A 21,692-nucleotide genomic window follows, 5' to 3' on the forward strand; every position below is an offset into this window, starting at 1 on the left:
CTTTTTCCGTGCGTTTCCAGCTTCGCCTTCCGACGCGCGATTTTTCTGCGCGCCCGCGCGACGGAATTCAGCGGCAAGGAATCGCGTCGAGAGAATCGATATATCCCGCCGTCGCGAAAACAACATCGGCTCGTGTTCGCGAAGTCGTTCGGGGAGCCGGGCGAAATCGAGGAACGGTATCGTGTGTGCGCTTTATCTCGCCGATAAATCGATCGCCGACCACTTCACTCGACGCTCCGCGCTCTTGCGATCCCGCGAGCGGCCGCGAGGCAGAGATCGCAGAATAATAAAGAAAGCTGATAAAGAGTCGTCCTTTTAGTCGCGATTGCATTCCGCTGCTCGCATATCCCAGACATTGTTCGCGCCCCTCGATCGATCGCGTCGCAATTCCTTGGGAAAATATACCTTAGAATTTTACTTTAGACAAAATATGTAAAGTACATTTGAACACGTTACACTTTTATTTAAGGGGAACTTGAAACTTACTTCAAGAATTGTGAAAAGTATGTGATTTATAATTTACCGCGCGCGGTTTTCTTCTTACGAGAAAGTGCTGCGCCGCGCGGCCCTCTAGCGGAATTATCTTAGGAGGCTAATACGGCTCTGTGCTTGGTTAAAAACACATTAAGAGTATGCTTAAGATTATCTTAAATATAAGAACGGACTATGAATGCCGGCCCAAGTGTCCGAAATTACTCTAAAATTTCTGACGTAAACTTCTAACTTCTTTAAGTAAACTCTTAGATTTGAAAGATTACGTTTAAAAACTTTAATTTCATTGAAGATAAATTTTCCCAAGGGATACGAGCGCGAGAAATCGGCGATTGTTCGATCTATCGCAGCCTCGGCCGGTTAATCCTCGATGTTTTCGAGAATTAACGTTTTCGATTTGAAAACTCGAGGAAATTACCGGCATTTTCACGTTCTCGATAGGCAGATCGCTAATTGAAAAGAGATTATCGGGATTTGATGAGACTCGAAAGGTGTTTCAACACCTTTCGAGGAGAGGCGAGCGTCAAACGTAGAATTATCTCTCCTCGATTATTTGTCCTCCGATAAGAGATCGTTGGACTACGCCAATCGTTTCGGAAACGTCGCGATGCAAATCCGCAGTCGCGGTATTCCCTTATCGTTGCGAAAATTATGCTGCTCGTAGACGATCGGCTGCATGTGCGTAGCACGTGCGCAACGAGAGCGTTGATAAGGCAACTACGGGGAAGGCCCTGTGTGCACTCTCTTGTAATGAGTTTTTATCGCCGTCAAACCTTATTGACGCTCTCGTGACCGATGGCGTCGCGTTGCGTTCTCTGTTTTCGAAGCTGCGGCGCGGCGGGGACCCGTTGACGTAAGACGCCCGCGAACTCGGGCCGGCGATAAGAGCCGCGCGCGCACAATTTTATCGAGCCTAATCGCGGGGGCGCCACGCCGTTACGCGCGGAAACGTGTCGCCGAAAGACGGATCGCGAAACGAGATGAGCTCCCCACCGGAAGTCGCGGTTCTCGGAAGACGCCGGCCGCGCGAAATACATCTCGCGCGTATCTCGCAAATAGCGCATAATCGGATTAAGAGTCCGCTCCGCGCGCGGGGACGCTTTCCGAGGAAAGCGACGACGCCGCCGCCGCCGCCGCCGTGTGTATTTATATCTTCGCGCGAGGCGCTCGTGGAATGACAGATTTCTCTAAAAAAAGAAGAAAAAAAAGGCCGACGCGGCAGCGAGGGGGCGTTCGCGGGAATCCGCTTTTCGCGACTGGGGCCACGCGGCTGGCGACGACTCGCGAGTGCCGGCGACGCGACCGTGCATTTCCCTCGCGAGCGTATAACGTTATCGGTATATTGTTTGTCTGCGTCGATCTTTCTATCTTTCTTTCTTTTTCTTCATCGATTACGATCGCGATCAGATTACGCGCAGCGATACGCGTCGCGCGACAGATCGGTCTCTCGCTTCGACTTACGTGAACTTGGCATCCGATAACATTTTTTATCGAGTACTTTAATAAAAAAAATTTTATTCTGTTTGTACAGCGATGAACAGAGCACTTTTTCGATGAGTTTAGGAATGCATTTAGATTTAGGGTTACGTTTAAACGTTTTCTTTTCCGAGGAATACTTTACTCGATGACCATTACGAAACTTTTTGAGCGCTCCCGATTGGTTCCGATTTATCCCTCGAGCAAAATGTTTTGGAACGCAACTTATTGCGCGTTCCTAAGCTCATTAAAAAAGAACAACGCAACAGGCAATAGGAGTCAACACAAGACGTTTGTGCGAAACATATAGGTCGGTATTCATAGTCGGATCTTACATTCAAGACCGTCTTGAATTTATCTAAAGATGCTGTATGGAACATTTCATTGGCTGTGGACGTGGGGGAAACCGCTGACGGCATTGCGGTGTACAGATTTGTGGTATTACTAGGCGTTTTTTGGACTTTTCTAGTTTCAGGAATTAGCGAAGGATAAAAACTTAGTTAAACAGGGACTAAAATTAATCTGTTTCGGTTATCTATTTTTTTTTCCTTCGAAAATGCATCGGATCGCCAGTGCGTTCGGCGCACGAATCCCGCTCTCGACACGGCTCTCGGACGCTTCAACGTTCCCCTTGGAATTTCGAGAATGTCGCCCCATCGGTCGTTATCGATCGCTCGTACGCGAAGGCATATCGTTAGGCCGCCCGGGCGGGAAACCCCCGCGCTTTTCACGAGGCGGGAATCCAAATGTCGGGATTAATTGGTTGTTGAATCGCCGGCAATTGGCAAGAAACTGGATTATTTATCGGTGAATCACTTCCGTGAATACCGGGCGACTCGGAAATCGTTCCAACGACTCGTTCAACGCGACACTTGTTCTCCAACGATTTCAGGAGATCTTAAGAGGAATCGCTGCCGCGAGCAAATAAGCCAATAATATCCTCTTTTCCCTGATACGTCGAGATACCGAGTAACGACGCTTCGGCGTTTTGCACGAACCGTCGGTAAGATAGGAGACTCGAGAGAGTGAGAGAGAGAGAGAGAGAGAGCAATCTCTGTTAGATAGAAAATTGGGCTATATCACGATGTTACGTAACTTCGTGCGATGTGGTGTAGCGTCATACAATATAATATAACGTAATTATACCGAAACAAGCGCGCTCGTACACTAAACCACGCGTAACGAACGCGAACATCCATTTCCTAGATCCGTATCTTTACCTGCGAAACGATGCATAAAAGAACTTCTGTACCCTTACCCTCGCAATAATGGATTTTGCAGCTGCTTTTTATAACTTGTATAAACCCAAATAATAAAAAAGATAAATATTGGAAGTGGTTTTTTCCTTTCTTTTCCCTCCCCATCACATTCATTCTCGTCGTTGATTTCCACAACTAAATGTAAACCAAACGATTGCCCTCGCAAAACTGTCGGCGAGGCGGTTTTTCAAAAATCAAATTGCATTTTCGAAAGACTAGGCTGCCACTCGAAGGTAGTTGCGATGAGTTAAAAAAAAAGTACTTTCTAAAACTTTTTTCTAAACCGGCACCATTTTGTTATTTTTAAATGCGACACGCATATAGATTAAAGGTCTTTTTGCTTTTTTGTTTCGGGTAAGCCCGAATGATAAAGTCATCAACGCAGTGGACTTGCGTCTTTTTTGACACGCCATTCGAACGGTGTAGAAAAACGCTTAATTAAAAACTTGTTTAAATTATGACAACAATTTTTTTGTGTTACTTAAGAGTGCCCTAATAAATCCCAAAAAGATTCATTTTATTGTATGGTGTATTTACTGTACAAAAAAATGTTAAAGATAAGCCTACTTTTTGGGCCGTTAAAGTGGAATGACGAGACGTAAACCCTGCATTCTAATTAACAGACGCGCCAACGTTCAATCAGAGGTTCCGTCATGAACCTCTTCCTCGAACGTGAACTCGCGAAATCAATATTCGTCAATGAAGTTTTTCACGAGTTCGCGCTACACGGGGAGAATTTTCTTTTAAAATTTACCCTAAAAGTCGTAAGATTTTTATTTCTCATTTTTTGAAATTTTAATATACATTTTCCTAGCAAAGTGTACGGTACGATTTTAAAAACCTCGTAGAATTCTTCGAGATTCCACGTTGTCCCGTGATTTTCTCGGTAAATTTTGCGGGAAAACTTTCTCCGTGTAGAGGAAAAGATTCCGGCCCTTCACAAATCGCCCCGGTTGGAAATATCGATTAGCAATCGGTAAACCATAACGGAGAGGGATTTTCGTCGGCTCTACGGCTGACAAATCGACCGTCATTTCCTTGTCTCTTGTGTTTACGAAACGTGCTTCCGCAATTCTGCGAGAGATCAAGGAAAATCGCTACGGATTTTCGACTACGGTAGAAACTTGGGAACACGTGGTGGTTCATATATGTTTTATACACGTTTCCTAAACGTATCTAAACGTTCAGGCCCGGTTTCACCAACGTCGCTTAACTTTAAGCTTCATTCGTTCTTTGTCTCTTTCCAACTGTTCCTCTAGAGAGAGGATCCTCTAGACAAACATGGATTGATCTAATAGCGAATTCGGTTGCTTGCACTGAGTGTACACTAAGGCATGCCTCTTGAAATATTTTGTAGCCAGTAAAATGATCTGTAAAGCATCCACACGGATCATTTTTTGGCTAAAACTTTTTCAACGCGTATTTAAGATAAAGCTGAACATAAAAAATTGACTATAAACAGGCCTTAGTGTGCACTCAGTGCGCACCAGTGCGAGCAATCGAATTTGCTGCAAGATTAAAGTTAGGCAACGTTTGGCGAAACCAGGCCTTAAGGCCTGGGTCCACGAATGTTAGAACTTGGTCCAAAATGTGTTGCCAATCAAGTTGTAGCTTTTGTGGAAATTAATATATTCTCTCACCGTAAACTCTGAATGAATGCTCGGGCCGCTGGTCACCGAGACTCTGCACGTTCACGCGTCGAAATGGGACTGAGAACACGGAAATTTCTATGAACGAACTAGTCCGCGTTGAGACTGTAACCGGAGCAGTGGTTTTCGTAACACGATAGAATCGAACGTAAATCGTCGACGGTAAGGTGGGGACGGAGGACGGCGAATGAACAACGTGCCGCGTTAGAAAAGAAATGCAACGTGCAAGGTGACAAAAGCGCCAAAGAGGGACGAGAACAGAAAAGAAAAGAATCGTTCATCATTCAAACCTTTTCGAACTTTCCACTCTTTCGACGTAGTTTTTGGGTATTGTCGTCAATGCTGAACCGTGAAGAGCGAACGAGAGCCGGGCTGTCCGGCCAGGATTCGGTCCGAAAAATATCACGTCTTCCGATTACGAGTGTTACGAGTATTATATAGTTGAATCAAGAAATATTTTCTTGACTCGACAGTTTGTTTTTCTCAGCGTGGCAACTTGAAGAGATTTCTACGTTCATATTATTTAAATAGCGTTATATCATAACAATATTACCGCTCTCGCCGTTTAATCGAAAACGAGAGATCAATCGCGATGAGGTATTGAGTTCTGCTTTGTTCTCCGGCATCGTTTTTTTTTAGATTTTCCAATTCTTTTCTGGGAAGTTTAATCTCGAAAATTTCTTTCCATGCGGAATCTCGCGGCAGTGAGTCACCGACGGACCGTCGACCATCGTTTTTTATAACACAGGGGTCGATTGTCCCAACCGTCGGATAACTGTTTATCTTTTGGTCAACGTCCATTGTCTCTTTCTAAGGGGGACCATTAGAAACGCGCAGTTGGGGTCCTGTTTGAACCGGTCAAAATTCTATTCTCTCGTTGAAAATAATGACAAAGAACAACAACAACAACAACAGAAGGGAAAGTGTACAGTCAAGTGTATGGATTATAATTTACGGCCCTTGAGAGGGAAGAGAAATTGCAGGTAGAAGGAAGAGCAGAATGAACGAGGACTCGAATAATTTCAGCCGACGAAGGCAAGTAGATGTTAAAATATTATCTACATACAAATAAAATATTATCTGCCTGTGTCTCTTTTTGTTATGTAATTTCTTTTAATACAATACGCAGAGGAAAGTCCGCCATTACGAGATAGCAGGGGTTTTGCTGAATTAACAGGCGTCATCTATTGGTTCCTTCGTTAATTTATTGCCCTTGGAGTGAAATCTGCTTTGTGGAAGATTCATTGTCAGATCGTGTAATCGTTGTGAATAGATTTTGATGTTGAAAACCTGCTATCTCATAACAGAGGACTTTCCTCTACACTCGTGTAAATTTTTCTGATTTTCGAGAAACTCATTTTCATATAGTTCGCCGGTAAAATCCAAAACTTACGAATTTTCGTTTTCTTGTCTCAAATTTGACAAAGCGCCTTAGAACACGCGTTCACTGTATTCATAAAACAAACCAGGAAATAAGCCAGGAATTACCGAGGGGGAAACCGCTGACCGAAATCTTGTACACCAATGCCCGCTAATGCCCAGCGGGCATTACTTTATCTTATTTTATCTTTATATGGTAATGCCCCAGCAAGGCCTAATGCACAAACTAATGCCCAAAAAATGTCCAGTAGTGCCGCAAATCTGTACACCGCGATACCCTCAGCGGGAGTTTCCCAACATAATAAAAATGTACTGACGTACGTCCGTCGAAAAAGAAAAGTGTCGGCTTCTGTTTTTGTTCTTTCCAAAGACCGACCTGCTCCTTTCACAGTCACGTTCCGTTAGGGGTTTTCCCGCGGAAGATGGAAAGCGCACTTTGATTCCAAAGCGGAGGAGAGAAAGGAGGAAAACAGCCGGGACACAAAAACGGCAAAGAAACGGGCGCGGCTGTAAACGTACGAATTCCGAAAACCGCTCGTGTTGCTCAATTTATATTAGGAATAAATTTGCGGGCGTTAAACCCCGCGAGGAGAGCGAGATGAAAAGCCTCGCGAGTTTCTGCCTGCCTTTGCCTTCGCTTTTGCCTTCGCCTTCGCCTTCGCCTTCGCCTGCCTGCCTGCCTGCCGATCGTATATACGTTGCCGTCGTCGGTTTAGGTTCGCGAACCTGAGACAAACAGCGGTATGCCATCCCGCTTCTGCCTTCGGGCTCGGTGGGGCTTTTTACGAGCGACAAACACGCGGCTCGAAAAGCACCTCCGATTTCGACTTACAAGCGAGCGAGCGAGAAGGAGGAATGCGTGAGCGAACGAGAGAGACAGAGACAGAGACAGAGACAGAGACAGAGAGAGAGAGAGAGAGAAAGAGAGAGAGCCCTACTTGACGGGCGCACGAACACGGACGCAACCGCGTAAGAGGACACCGTACACTTGAACCTCGAGGAGGGGGGGGGGGGGTAGGGAAGGGACTGAACCGTGTAGCCCGCGACTGTTGCGCGGATTATTCCTATCGGGAAAAGAGCCGCGTCCCTCGGCCGGGGGGACCCCCGTTTTTCTTCTTGTCCGCGGCGAGGAATCTCGCGCTACCGGATCCGCGTCCTTCGCGGCACACGGGTGTCTCGCGCCGCCGCGTGTCCGACTCGCGCGCCCGAGGAAGGGCGCGCGAACGTGCGAGGGGGTGCGAACGCGCCCGGGGCGCGTTCGACGCGCGACGGCATTTCGCGAGGGGACGAAACGGCGCTCAATGGTTTCGCGAGAGAGGCGATATATGCGCGCGCGCGCGTATGTGTGCGTATATGTGTGTACACTTTGACGCTCCCGCGACGAAGAGCGGGGCACTCTACGGCGACGAACGGGCGGCGAGCCGCGGGCGCGGGCGACGCGGCGACGGCGGGTGTAAACAGGACGGAGACGTCGACGATGCCCCCTTCCCCCTTCACGCTGTCTTCGCGGCGCTGGTAATCGCGACGAGTCGCGGAAAACAAGGGGGGGAGAGAGAGAGAGAGAGAGAGAAAGAGAGCGCGCGCGAGGAAGACAAGTACTCACCCTGGATGCAGCTCCGTCCGCGAGTTTCCTGCCGAGATCTCTCATTGCAACGGAGCCAACGTAGAACCGTACGCGGTACGCGCACGCGAACCCGTCTCAGGTATCGGGAATATCCTAGGCGACCGCGAGAGGGAGAGAGGGGGGAAAGAAAGAGAGAGAGAAAGAGACAAGGAGCGGTGGAGCGAGAGAGTCGGGAGAAGGAAGACGGAAAGGAGGGAGGGAGAGAGAGAGAAAGAGAGACAGAGAGATGCCGAGAGTACACGCAACGGGGCGAGCCCGGAGCGACGACGGTCGGCTGCCGTTCCCACTTCACGGTAATCCCGCACGCACACACTCCGATGGCGGCGACCCGGGTCGAGGTACGCGCGCACACCGACACGCAGGCGGTCCGCGACGGCGACTTCACGTCGCTCGGCGCAGCTCCGGCACGACTGGCTCCGCGGCCGCGCCACACATGATATCCGGCGCGGCGGACAATTCTGTTTACATTCGCGAGTACGCGGCCAGCGGACCGAACGACCCCGTCCGTCCGCTTTCCACGGGACCGCCGAGACTTCTAAGACGCGATACGCGTATTCGGGGATAAAAACACTCTCTCGCGCGCGCGCGCGCACACTCACACTCGCACACACACACGCGCGCGTGTACCACGGCAGAAGCGTGCACGTATGCGCGATCAATCGGCCAGTGCCGTCAACCTGACGGCGTCCGCACAATGCGAAGATGGCGTCGTATGCGGGAACGGAGGATCGCGCTCCCCTCCTCCCCCCCCCCTTCTGCCCGCTCCGCTGCTGCCCTTCGCGCGCGCCGGGGCGGCGCGTCGGGGATCACTTGGCGCGCCGAGCCTCCGCGGGAGCCACCTTTCTCACGCGGCGACCTTCCGCTCACGCTCGCCCGTCCGCACGTCCGCGAGGCACCGCGCGTCCGCGCGTCGTATCCGCGGATCTCTCCTCGGCTTCCGCGCGGCCGTAAAACACCGTACACACACCGTGACGCACACGCTCCGCAGCCGCGCCGAGTCTCGCGATACGCCGTGCGACGTGAAGGTTGCTGGCTGGCGCTGATCAACGACTGACGTCACGTCGAGACGTCAGGCGCGCTGATGCGTTCTCGGAAGCCGCGGAGCGACGGCTAGGTGGCGCCGCCTTTCGATACGCGCGTATCGACCGGGGGATCGCGCGGCGCGCGATCTCTATTCTCTCGCGCGGAAGCTCCGAAGCCTCCCGAAGTCTCGGAGCGGAATCGATGCTCCGACGCTCGCCCTCTTAATCTTTTTCTCTCCGTTTCTTTGTTACAGCTTTATCTTTGTTGATTCTTTCGCCGCGAGACGACAATCGTACATACACGAACGAGTACGATAGTCGAACGTAATCGCGATTACCTCGAGGTTCAAGGCTTCGACCGCACTTTGATCGATTATATTATCAAGGCGGGAGCACGCACTTTTGTTACAAGCGCATAAGCATATGCACGGGGCAATCTGATTGGGCCGCAAGTGCGCGCGTAAGGAAATAAGCCAATCAATTTCTTTTTGCATATGCTTGCCCTAGTAGCGCCCCAAGTAGAACAAGTTGATGACAGAAGCGTCGGTGCGGCATTAAAATGAATTTTACGTCATAAAATGATCGACATCAAGGTTCACTTCGCAATGACTGATTTGGGACCTGCTGTTTTATGATATTCGTGATGTGTATAATAATATATTATTACACGATCAGTCATATATTACTTCAATTTATTTTTTATGTACAATATTTAATTAACTTTGCCTTGTAAAACAAGATCGTTCTTACAACGTTTTGTCTCAACGATGTCACAAATAGGTGCGCTCTTGGTGGGCTTTTTTGACGTCGCCATGATGCATGAAAAATGATTTTAAAAAAATGATGTCATCCTGATGTTTTCATGACTAAGGCCCGGTTTCACCAACGCGAGTTAATCTAATCGGTCGGTTAACTTAACAGGGTGCCAACATAAAACTTCTTTATTAACCTATTTTCTTGGTTAATAAAGAAGTTTTATGTTGGCACCCTGTCAAGTTAACCGACCGATTAGATTAACTCGCGTTGGTGAAACCGGGCCTAATACGCTCTACTTGGGACAGTGTCGCTGATAGAATTTACGATTATGTATAATTTGTTATCTCCTATCTTTTTCTATATATTACACGATAAAGAGTTAACGCAGCTCCCAAGTAGAACATATTAGTCATGAAAGCATCAAGATGACGTCATTATTTTAATCATTTAATCATTGGCTGAGCATCGTTGGTTATATTAGAGATGCACTGGCAATATTGGCCGTGGAATGAAAGTGATTATCGCATGGTAATAATTATATAATATTAGATTTATGTTTGGAAGTGCATTGGCCAAGGCTTAACAATGCACTTGTGCAAGTTTATCTGGATAGATTAGCGTGACAGTGTCGCTGATAGAATTTACGATTATGTATAATTTGTTATCTCCTATCTTTTTCTATATATTACACGATAAAGAGTTAACGCAGCTCCCAAGTAGAACATATTAGTCATGAAAGCATCAAGATGACGTCATTATTTTAATCATTTTTTATGCATCATGGCGATGCCAAAATAGCCCACCGAGAGCACGTACTCGTGACATCGTTGAGACATCAAAATGTTGTAAAAATGATCTTGTTTTACAAAGCAAAGTTAATTAAATATACATTAAAAATAAATTGAAGTAATATAAGATAAACATAATTAATATATGACTGATGGTGTAATCTGTAATAATATATTATTATACACATCACGAATATCCAGTGCCGGTTTTAGCAACATTGGCGCCCTGAGCAAGATTATCGTGGCGCCCATTCAAATTCAAGGGCTCGAAATTCTTGCGAAAGAAAAGACAGGGTAACAATATCGAACGACGAACCCCATTTTGTTTTTATATTTTAGGGAATCTCTCTCACTCTCAAACTAGGTGAAACCAGGCAGCGGCGCCCCTACAGATTTGGCGCCCTGGGCGACCGCCCAACCGCGCCCCGCCCTAAGGCCGGTACTGCGAATATCGTAAAACAGCATGTCACAAATCAGTCATTGCGAAGTAAATCTTGACGTCGATCATTTTATGACGTAAAAGTCATCATTTTAATGTCACATTGACGTCTTTGTCATTAATTTGTTCTACTTGGGTGTGTGAATCCCCAATGTTTAGCCAATGTACTGTGACTCTCTCTCTCTCTCGCTCGCTCGCCCAGAAGGAGAGAAGCTCCAAGTTTCCAGAGCTTTCTGAATATTTCTCAAAAAGTCGCGATTTTCGGATCGAAGATGTAATTTAAAAACAAACTCAAAATGTAATTTAAACTCAATGTTACTGTCGCACCCCAACGGAAAAAAATTCTATAAATAAATACAAACAATTAACGTGAAATAGAAACTTGTAGAAATTCTTATATCTTCGTTGAAGCATTAATTCTTTTTGTAAAAATATCTACGAAATAGTGCCACAAATTACAATGTTCGCAAATCAAGAAATGATTGCGAGCAGTATCTCATGAAAATGTACAATTTTGTAAAAATTAGTACGAAACTTTGCTAGTTCTAGAAATTTGAGAAACAACAAAATCTTAAAGAATTAAAACATCGGCTTACTTGTAGAAAATTACAAAAATTAACAAGTGTTCCAACTCTCTAGCATTTTTTAAATTTACGTAGAATTTCTTAGATTCTGGCAGTTACATTTTATAGTTTTGTAGAATCGTTTCCCGCAGGGAAACACCGAACATGGGAATCACCGAATCAAAGTTTAGTCGAAGCCAGCTCTAACGAGCTGGATGTACTTTTTTTTATGGTATCTATTAGTCACGCTTTTCTCGCGAGACTTTCGTGTATCACCTTTGTTCGACTCGACGCCATGGCGGTCGTTTGCAGGCGCGTGGCGATCTCGCGATTGATCTCATCGGGGATTAGCGCGAAGAGAAATCGCGACAGATCCAGAGTTTACGCGGAACCGATGGCGATCGGTGACGCGCGCGCGCACAGGTTTCGAGAAATTGAGTGCCGTAATTGGCTTCCCCCCCCCTGCGCGATCGCAATTAATTGGAATGATCGGACACGCGGACTTTCCGGAAATCTGCCGATCCTGAATGAGTCTCGCCGATAAGGATCGATAACCTTACGTACCTTTTACACGTCCTCGGAAAGTACGCCGGCTTGGAATGCGGAAACGTTCAAGCGGGGCTGTAGGCTAACCAGTTTGACCGACAAGCGTGAACGGACGATCACTAATGATCGCCTCGCGAAAATGGAAAAGCTTGCCCCCGTCTCTCTGCTACGCGACCTCTTTACATGTATATTTTGAAATGTCTCCTCTATATTTATAAATAATATAGAGGAGTCCTCTATTACGAGATAACCCTGAGAAATGATTCGTCGATCGACGTCGAATCGACATCGACACCGGCGAATTGACGTCGATTCGACATCATTTCGACGTCGATCGACGAATCATTTCTCACTGGGAAGCTCCTAATACGAGGCAGCGGAGTTTCTGCTAAATTAACAGGCGTCGTCTGTTGGTTCCACCGTGAATTTATTGGAATGAAATCCGTTCGGTGGAAAATTGATTGTTAAGATCGTGTACTTGATCGTTGCGAAAAAGATTTGGACTGAATTTGGACGTTGAAAACCTACCATCTCATATTAGGATCCTGTCTTATAATGGATGACTTTCCTCTATATTTTTTATATATTAGTTTTTTAAATCTTGTATGGATATACGTAATCTTAAAAATAACGTTTAACGACAATCTGTAGCAAAGCGATATAACTTAAGTACGTAATTATCCTAGGATCTATAAATATTTAATCTTGCAAAATAAAGTATTCAATGTAAACTTTCTCTCCCGTTTCTCTCTGGACGATTGATAGAAAATATATCCCTCGTGTATAATTAAACCGCACTGCGAAATGTGCCATGAGTTGCATCTTTTTCGCAACCAATAAATAATATGAGAACGAAAGATTTAAAAGCGCGCTACAGTATGGAACAATCTCGGTTCCTTGTCGACGATAACGCGAATAAAAAAGAAGAAGATTAAAACAAAGATAAAAATAAATAATCGAATTTTAAATAAATTGATGAATTAATCTTAACACGTTGAATCAAACTGTAAACTTACGTACGAGGAAAATACGGTTTTCTATTCCTGAAAGAATATAAATCTGTTCGCATCCGATGTGCGCACGTCACTGATTGTCATCAGTTAATTATCAGTATAGTTAACTACTTTTCTATATATCTTTATGTCGATAATAAATAATTGATTAACGATAACTTGATCCTACGCAGAACTGCGTACTTGACAATGCCTCACAAAAATGTTCTAGTAGTTTATACATACCAGCTGTATTGTACATATTGATGCATCCGTTGTCCCCCGTTGTAAACTTAGGCCCGGTTTCACCAAACGTCGCCTCACTTTAATCTTGGTTCAATTCATATTCGTCTCCTTCCGAAGTAACAGTCGACACAAGACCATCGCCGCGAGATTAGTAACGTCTCTTCGATGTTTCTTCAATGCAGTATGTATTATCTCAGTATATCTCAACAACAATATATATCGGTAGTATATTATATCCTTAGCAACAATATCGGTTTCTTCTTCTTTTACCTCGGATTATTCAACGACGATTATTTAAGACATAACGGGCATGTACAGAGTTCGGTTCATATCTGAAGTACAATAAATATACGAAGCTTGTACAAAATAACCGTTTGATATTCAGTAAAACTGGGTGTATATCAATCGAAATACTTTTCCGTGCGTGCGTGAGTAAAAATGTAATGATCGGTGCTGGTCTTTACTACTCGGGATGTAACGTACGCGGAAACGACGCAACGTTCCGGTATTTCTGTTTTTCCACTAGACTCTAAATCATCCGCCACAATTGCCTCGGGACATTGTCGCGTTAAAAAGAAAAACAACAATTGCGATGTAACTGGAGCTTTGGCAAGAGAAAAGGCAGAACGAGTAGTAAAGACTCGGTATTCTCGACGTGTGGCTCTCGACGAGACAACGACTGACGCATTATTGCTTCTTACGGTAGCCTTATAAATTACCAACATTATCCTTTAGTCTTCGAAAAAACAACTATGTACATTTACACTAAACTTACGCCAATATCCTATACAATATACAAATATATATATATATAATTATAAAAAATAAACGCGATGATTATAAAATGGATACTGTGTGATCCGATTAAATGCGTTTGCTGCCGCTTGTCGCTTACACGAATTGTTTCGTCAAGCATTACACATGTAATAAGTGTAAAACATTTATACATATATATGTATATGTATTACAATGTGTATATACACATATATATGTATGTATGTTACAATCCTTCTTTCTTACACATCAATCCTGAGATCTAAAAATACAATCTAGCTCATCTTCTCTCTTATCATTTGTCTCATTAATACATCGTGCCGAACAACATCTGCCATCTCTCACTATTTTACAAGTAAAAAAATATATATGCGAGTACATTACTCTTTCGAACATGTAACTTTTATAAATATCGAAAAAAGACAGGAAGAGTGAAGAAAAACTTGTGCCGAATTCGTCTTAATTTCCGTACGCATCATCACACGGTAGAAACAACGTGGATTAATCGCGGGCGCGAGAATAACCGCCGCGCGAAAAAGAGACTGATTAATTATTACAATAATAAATTCTATCATATCGATCTTCCACCGCTCAATCTCCGAATAAAATGGCTGATAAGTACGTTCGCTTCTTTGGTTGCAAGAGTCCTTAATTTTATACATAATTACTGACATACATATACAATTCATATAACTGGTAATAAATACTTAGGAAAAAAGGGGAGACAAGACATCGACAGAACGTTGAAATTTTTATCATAGTCCGAAAACGAGTAGAGTCGCCGCGCTGCGAGAACAATTGAACAATTACTACCTTCCTCTCGCTGCGAGATCTCTTTTACGTGCTTTTTATCAAAAGGCGTAACACTTTATCGTCAAGGCCACAATTATGTCACTATCTAAAAACAGATTCACAAAGTGGTGTCTATATAATACATGATAGGAGAGCCTAAATTTTTTAAGTCTACACTTTGAAACGTTATTGAGAAGAGCAGACGAACAATAAATTTACATTATTATAATCACCAGTCTACAGTATCACCTTACAGCGTATGGTGGCATACAGCTGTCTGTGTCATCTCTAACATGATATAAGATATCGAATTCTGAGATTCTTTATGTGTATCGATGCCGCTTGCGTCAGCATAGAGATAGTGTCCGTAACGTTAACGCTTCTGACGCATTTTATATCGCGCTATTTCCTACATACGTACTTCCACATGTGCTGAGTCCTTTGTGATTTACACTATTCGCATTTGTACAAATCGAACAGTTCGCTTCCCTTAAAAAGAGGAAGAGGAAAAAAAGAAAAGAACCGAGAAGTCTGTGCTTAAAACGCATCTCATAAATGCATAAGTGAAAAGTCGCTCTGTCTCTCCGTAAAAGAATAAATTCTCTCGATCCTAGGAAATATTTTAGCTTATCTCGTGTCGTCCGAGATGCGTGAGAAGGCGTCACGCCGAAAGCGCTCGCTACAAATAACTGTTTTTGGATGAGCAGCAGTTCAATGAAATGGAAAATCGAACTTTTTGACGCTTTTTGCGGGGCACACCCCTCTCGGGTAATTTCGATAAATGCCTGCACGGGGTGCCCTCGTGGTTCGGTCGAATACTTATTTGGTCGATTGTGAGATTACTCTACAATGAATTTCAATCAAGGTTTACAATCACTTTCGAAGGCTGCGGTATTTGCTTAATAATCTCATTAGAATACGGAACACGCGCAACAAGGCACATATACTTTCAAAAGCTATCACACGTGTTAGGATGAATTACGTTTACTCTGCGATTAGATCAATTAAGAGAAACTAGGTTAGCACCAGCCTAATTTTGTTAAGATGAGCAAGTACAATTGTCCTTATATTAAAAACCTTCGCAAGCCGCGCAATGATAGCTGCAAGAAAAAAAGTCATCTGTGTGTTCCCCTCTCGAAACGTCCGCGCGTTCTCCGTTTAGAGAATACTTTTAATACGCCTGCACAAGTATATGGATCGAAACTTTTTGTCGTCACTGTGCATCGTTCGCAAATTGACCACGATTGGTGTTATTGAATTTAGCGCTACTTTGAAGGCAAGTTAATACAAATGCTTATCACAATGACAAATTTGCAGTGCGCGCAGTTTAAATCGTTCATACTGTGTAAACGTCATCGAAAGATTGTAAAGAGGAAGTGTCACGCGATGCAAGAATGAACTATATAACTTTTATATAAATAACGCATATCTTTCGTCCCTGTCGTTTTTTTTAAAACTGCCTAAGACTTTGCAAAGAATCGTGCGATACCACACATTTCCTTTTCCCATATCTATATCAAACGTATAACCGTTCTCATTGTAATAGCGAATTACGCAGTCGTCTAGTTGAGATTCTTTTTTTCTTGTATTGTCTTTTATCTTCTTCATTTAGCATAATGCCTAATGTTATGTACCCTGAAAAGCTTTGTTTTCCAGATCGTCAAAGAGATTCTATACAGTGCTAATGTTAGCATTAGTATCGTCAAAGATAGGAGAAAATGTCATGAAGTTAAGATTAATATGTTATTATCAAAAAGTTAATTGCCTATATGTTCATATCGTAGAGATGTGGAGGAGCACCTACCACTGAAGGCATCTGGCAGCCACGTCGTACTAACAGACGAACGGATGGTCCACCGTTACGTATAATCTCAATCGCTTCTGTATGCGTCATATTTTTCGTGTTAAAACCATTTATCTCGATTATCTGATCGCCAATCTAGAAATAACAGGAACATTCGCACATAACGTCGTGTTTTTATCATTCAAAACGCATTACATTTGTGCAACAATCCGATCTTGATTCATTTCCAGTAAACATAAAATTTAGTAGGCCAATTAAAACGGTCATGTACGATAAAATTTGTAATTTCATTTTGTCTTCTTGTCTCGATCTATGGTGCTCGGGGCTCGTACCGAGCTTGCAGTTTGTAATAAGCTAACCGATCAACGTTAATCAAAGGGAAAGAAGATAATAAAATATTACTCACTCTAAGCCGGTTGTCGATAGACGCCGGACCGTTCTCCGCAATTTGCAGGACGAATAACGGCATGTTTTGAAATTCACGGCCGCCGCGTATGCTGAAGCCAAAACCTCGGGTGCCCCGAGTTAACTCTACAGCGTGGTACTGGCCGCCATCTCCGTCTCCCGTGGGCTCGTCCTAAACAGAAGAATTCAACACTTTAATCGTTCCACGATTAGTACGGACAGAGGGCAAAGGGAGCAAGACTCTTCGCTTTAAATCTTCGCTGTAAAATCACAAAGTCCTTCGAAGCAAACTTATACCTTTTGAGAAAGAGATGTATTGCTGCAGCAATCGTCCACCGGATAACCGATCGTCAGTGTGACGGAATAGCCGGAATCTTTAATCAAATTGACGATATCCTTGTGGCAAACGTTCGTGATGTCTATATGATTGACAGCGAGAATATGGTCTCCGACGTTCAACCTCCTGCACCTTTCAGCGGGCGAGCCCTCGATTATTCTGCCGATCGTGGAGCCGGCTTTGTTGACCGACGAGATTATCACGAAACCGAATCCCTCGCTTTCCATTCGGGTGACAGTGACGTCGTACGGATATTGAAGATTCATCTGTCGGCCGTAGGGCGACTGAAGGTTCTCTTGAAGATGCTCCTGCGTGTTGATCCGACGTCGTATTCCCAGAGTCACTCGGCCGTTTTGCGCTGCCGCTATCATTAGTTGCACCACGTGATGGTGAGAAGAATTCATGACGCTCTCGCCGTCGACAGACATGATCAGGTCGCCGGTACTGAGTCTATTGTCAAGATCGGCCGCTCCGCCTGGAACGATGTGGCCGACCGAAACCTGCTAACCGTAATATTTTTAACATTTCCATTTTCATTAACTGCTGATGACGAACACTTGATTATGCAGCGCCGTTATTACGGAGATCGTCGGCACTAACCTGAGATCCTTCCTCCGTGCCGCCGACTATTCTAAATCCAAATCCAGTGTCTTGTCTGGCTAAGGTCACTAAAGTTTCTATCCATTCTATATCGGGCACCATCGGGCAGACCAATTCGTTGGTGTATTGAGGATATCTTGAATTAATATCACAGGTAAAAGATTACTGTGTACATAGTTAATGTTCGGTAATATTTAAACACACAGGTTTCATCCAATAGCTAAATTATTGACTCGGGAGGTTTGCAAGATGAGAACGATTTTAAATAAGTTCTTTAACCTTCGAACGATGTACGTACCGAGATATGGAACTGGAATGTGGCTGTTCGTGCTCGAAACTGGTAGTCTCTTTCCGCTTATCCCAGATCTCGCCGGTGTCAACGTTCTGCTCCTGCCCGATGGAATACATGTTGTAATCCTCATTGTACTGGGAATGCGACTGGACTGGATAGACGTCCTTGTAGTAGTCGGAGTGCAAGTACCCGTTCTGCTTGAGCATATTGTTGTGATGAGAGATGTCGATGGAATACACGTCGTTACTCATATTCAACTTGTCGTTCGCCACCCAGTCGCGCTTCGCGACGTTCCTGATGGCATCGTCGTCGAGGTTCATCACCGCGAAACTGTCCAGGTTGGCCGTGATGTTCGCCTTGTACGGATCCGAATAGTACATCCCGTGCGAGTAGTCCGAGTACTTGTAGTGGTTATCCAGCGGATTCAGCTCGTTCTCGCCCTGCACTTCGCTCCAGTTCGGCCTGCTCGCGCTGATCGGCGACTTGGGGCGATTCCTGGTGTCGATCAACGGTGTCTTCGGCCTGCTGGGTATCACCGTCTTCGACTGGGTGCTGTAGATGTCCGCGGTGGGCGTTTTGCTTCTGAAGAAGTCCTGCGCGCTCTTCTCCTTCTTCTCCTTCGACTTGGTCGTCGTTCGTTGAACGTGTATCAACGCCTCCTCGCTACGCGGGCAGTCCTTCAGTACTTGGACCACCTCCGAGTGGCACATGTTCCTCACGTTGATGTCGTTTATGTTGACCAGAATGTCGCCCTCCATTAAGTTTTTACAACGCTGACGGTCAAGGATCTTCTTCACCTTCTGGCCGTGGGCGGAGTCCGCTATCGTAAATCCAAATCCCATGGCGCCTTTCACGATGGCGATGCTGAGAAACTCCGGCTTGGAAGACACCGACGGGTCCTTGCAATCGTTCAGGTCGCTGCTCTCCGACAGCAGAATGTCCGTGCTGCTCGGTCTCTTTATTGTGTTGATCTTGTCCGAGATACAGAGATCGGGCATCGAATTGACGGACGTCGTGGCGAGATTCTCGCCGTTCTGGAGGCTGTGCACCGGCAGGAACGTCGAGTCGAGAAAGTTGAAACGCCCGTTGTCTTGGAGGGACGAATTCAAGTCCATGTACATCGCGGGATCTTCTGTCGAAAAGATTCGTGCGGGTCTACAATTCTAATCGCGCGTCGGATTACGCATCGACTGTCGTCAGCGGTTGCTTTACCTGGCGCGTTGACGGCGATCGTCGTCACAACTTCCGTATTGGGATCGTTGGGATCGAAGGGCAGCGGGTAACCCCGGCACACTTCCAAAGTTACCGTCTCGCCGCTCCCAATTGACTTGAACACATTCACCATCTCGTTGTGCGTGAATCCTAGCACGCAGGTGTCGTTAACGTACACCAGCACGTCCCCTGGAAAGAGATTACAATTGTGCGAAGAGACGCGGAAGGTGCAAGTGAGTCGCGCGCTTGAGAATTAGCGGTATCTGAAAATTACCGGTTTGCAGCTTCCCGTCCAGCCACGCCGGACCGTTCGGCACGACGCTCTTAATTTGGAGGAATTCTTCCACGGTGTCGTCACCGCCGACAATGGTGAATCCCAGGCCCCGCGAGCTCTTTATCAGGGTGGTCCGTATCCTCTGGCCCTTCAGCTTGTCGGGATTTCTGGTGAAGTTGGGACTCTTGCGCTCGAGCATGCCCTGCTGCGCCCTCTTCGCCTGCAGCACCGGGTTCTCGTACTGGGTCCTGCGATTCACGTGGTCGATGAAATACGTGCCGTACAGGGTGTCGTCGATCTTCTCCCAGCCGTAGGGCAGCTCGTCGTCGAGGCACTCCTCCAGCGATCTCTTTTGAAATTTCGACAGACGCGGGTCCAGCCAGTGAGACGTGCCGGTATTGTGGCTGCAACACCGATATCTGTTTTTACACGCCAGGCATTAAGATCGATTCGTCACAGCGCGACGCAGGATTATTCCGCGCGCCCCGTACAAATGCAATAATATCGCGATCAACGCGCCGCGGCTCGACCGGGCTCGACGCGGACTCTGGCTAGGAACGCGCGCCGCTTTAAATTCTCCCGTCGCGATGGAATATAAACGTGGGCGACGCGCACGCCGCGCACATACTCTATGAAATAGACTTCTCCCGTGTCCGTGTACGCCTTCTCCCAGTTGGGTGGTAGCGGGCCTAGTTGACCCTCCGTGGCCGGAGCGCGGTTCCGCGCGGTCTGCTCCTGGTCCAGGGTCCCCGTGCTCTGCTCCGATCCCGCGGTGTACAGATACGCCGGCGGGATCCTGCCATCGTTTCCGCCGATCGTCAGGATCTCCTTGTCCAGACTCTCCCCTGCAAGCATACGAGACGGATTGAACGTTTCGCGCCTTTACGTCGCGCCGGTGTGCGCCGCGAAAGCGACGAGCGGTTACCGTCGTTTGGATTGTCGATGGACGCCGTGTCGTCCGTTTTCGCAGCCATCTCAGGGTCCTTGCGCTCGTCTCAGTGTCCTGACAAGAAGAAACGCAACTGTCACGAAATGTCGAGTGCAGCACGAAGGACTGTAATTTGTAGATGCAACTTGGACAACGTGGCCTGCGATTGCAGCGTAAATTACAAATACAACTGCGAGCGTGGCTCAATACACATATAACGGAGATTCAAGGAGTAATTCCCTCGCGGAATTTTCCTGGGAGTCGAGACACAAAGAGACAGAAAGAGAGAGAGAGAGACTCGCGCGCGTTGGTATATCAAATCCATTGTTCAGCCTCGCAATTAAGGCAATTCGCCGGCGTCTCGAGATCGCTGTTTCGCGGGAGGAGAGGACGTTGATCGAACGAACACACGCGCACGCTCGCACGCGAACCGTCCGCCGGGCCGTCGCGTAATTAAGAAGAAGAGGCCCCCCCCCCGTCCCCAAGCGTCGCGTATCACGTTGCACGCGTCACTCGCCTGGCTCGCCGGCTTCGACGGCGATTTCGAAAAAGCGCGACGGTGAAGGTGGAAAGTGGAGCGTTCTTAATCCTACCCCCCCCCCCCCCCCACCGCTCGTATTTAATCTCCGCGAACCGTTAAAGCCTGTATTAGACCGCGGCGCGAGATCGCGATTAGATTGAAGCTTCATCGGTCGCCCCTTCGAGAGTCACTGAACCTGAGATCGGTAAACTCCACTCCGACCGGCCAAATTCCCAGGCTGATCTCAACCCGCGCGCCCCGAGAGACACCTCCTCGGCTTCACGCGGCGTGCGTGTAATCGTCACCGCCAAACGCGAACCTTCGACGAGGCGCGCGTCTCGTCGAGAGCCACGTTGAGAACGAGATCGACGTGCGGTCCCCAGGTTCCGGAGCGGAAGGGAGGCAAAGAGGAGAAAAGAAAAGGAGAGAGAGAGAGAGAGAGAGAGAGAGAGAGAGAGAGAGAGAGAGAGAGAGAGAGAGAGAGAGAGAGAGAGAGGAGAGAGAGAGAGAGAGAGAGAGAGA

General features: G+C 46.3%; 2 protein-coding genes across 4 annotated transcripts in view; both read right to left on the bottom strand.

Annotated features, from left to right (window-relative positions):
- The window catches only part of LOC105565908 (cytokine receptor), a 36,654-nt gene extending 23,327 nt beyond the window's left edge, over positions 1-13,327 (bottom strand). Inside the window, exon 1 of one of the 2 annotated variants that reach the window (XM_012019478.1) lies at positions 7,860-8,051. The gene's annotated coding sequence lies outside the window, so the exon portion shown is untranslated. Of the gene's footprint in view, positions 1-7,859; positions 8,052-13,232 lie in introns of those variants that run through there. The other variant, XM_012019480.1, reaches the window with a different exon arrangement.
- Positions 13,328-13,399: 72 nt separating this feature from the next.
- On the bottom strand, positions 13,400-20,889 carry LOC105565909 (membrane-associated guanylate kinase, WW and PDZ domain-containing protein 1). Of its 2 annotated transcripts, none has more exons than XM_012019482.1 (10): positions 20,648-20,889; positions 20,351-20,567; positions 19,723-20,126; positions 19,449-19,637; positions 18,243-19,368; positions 17,945-18,080; positions 17,305-17,847; positions 17,009-17,179; positions 16,603-16,737; positions 13,400-15,642 (listed from the first exon to the last, which is right to left on the bottom strand). In XM_012019482.1, the coding sequence occupies exons 1-10, from the start codon at positions 20,694-20,696 to the stop codon at positions 15,478-15,480; spliced, it is 3,135 nt and encodes a 1,044-aa protein (XP_011874872.1). In that variant the 5' UTR covers positions 20,697-20,889; the 3' UTR covers positions 13,400-15,477. The 2 variants fall into 2 exon arrangements, with proteins under 2 accessions (XP_011874872.1, XP_011874873.1); XM_012019483.1 differs by having other exon boundaries at positions 17,305-17,844; positions 20,648-20,888.
- Between the last annotated feature and the right edge of the window lie 803 nt (positions 20,890-21,692).

The sequence above is a fragment of the Vollenhovia emeryi genome, unplaced genomic scaffold (genome assembly GCF_000949405.1).
Source record: "Vollenhovia emeryi isolate VEMERY1.0 unplaced genomic scaffold, V.emery_V1.0 DF939148.1, whole genome shotgun sequence".
In the NCBI taxonomy this organism is placed as follows: domain Eukaryota; kingdom Metazoa; phylum Arthropoda; class Insecta; order Hymenoptera; family Formicidae; genus Vollenhovia; species Vollenhovia emeryi.

Excerpts from the sequence above, each read along its gene's own strand:
- LOC105565909 (XM_012019482.1), bottom strand. The coding sequence starts at position 20,696 with ATGGCTGCGAAAACGGACGACACGGCGTCCATCGACAATCCAAACGAC. Across the intron at positions 19,638-19,722 it reads GGACGGGAAGCTGCAAACCG|GGGACGTGCTGGTGTACGTT; the intron begins GTAATTTTCAGA and ends ATCTCTTTCCAG. Across the intron at positions 15,643-16,602 it reads GCTGCCAGATGCCTTCAGTG|AGTAATCTCACAATCGACCA; the intron begins GTAGGTGCTCCT and ends AATTCATTGTAG.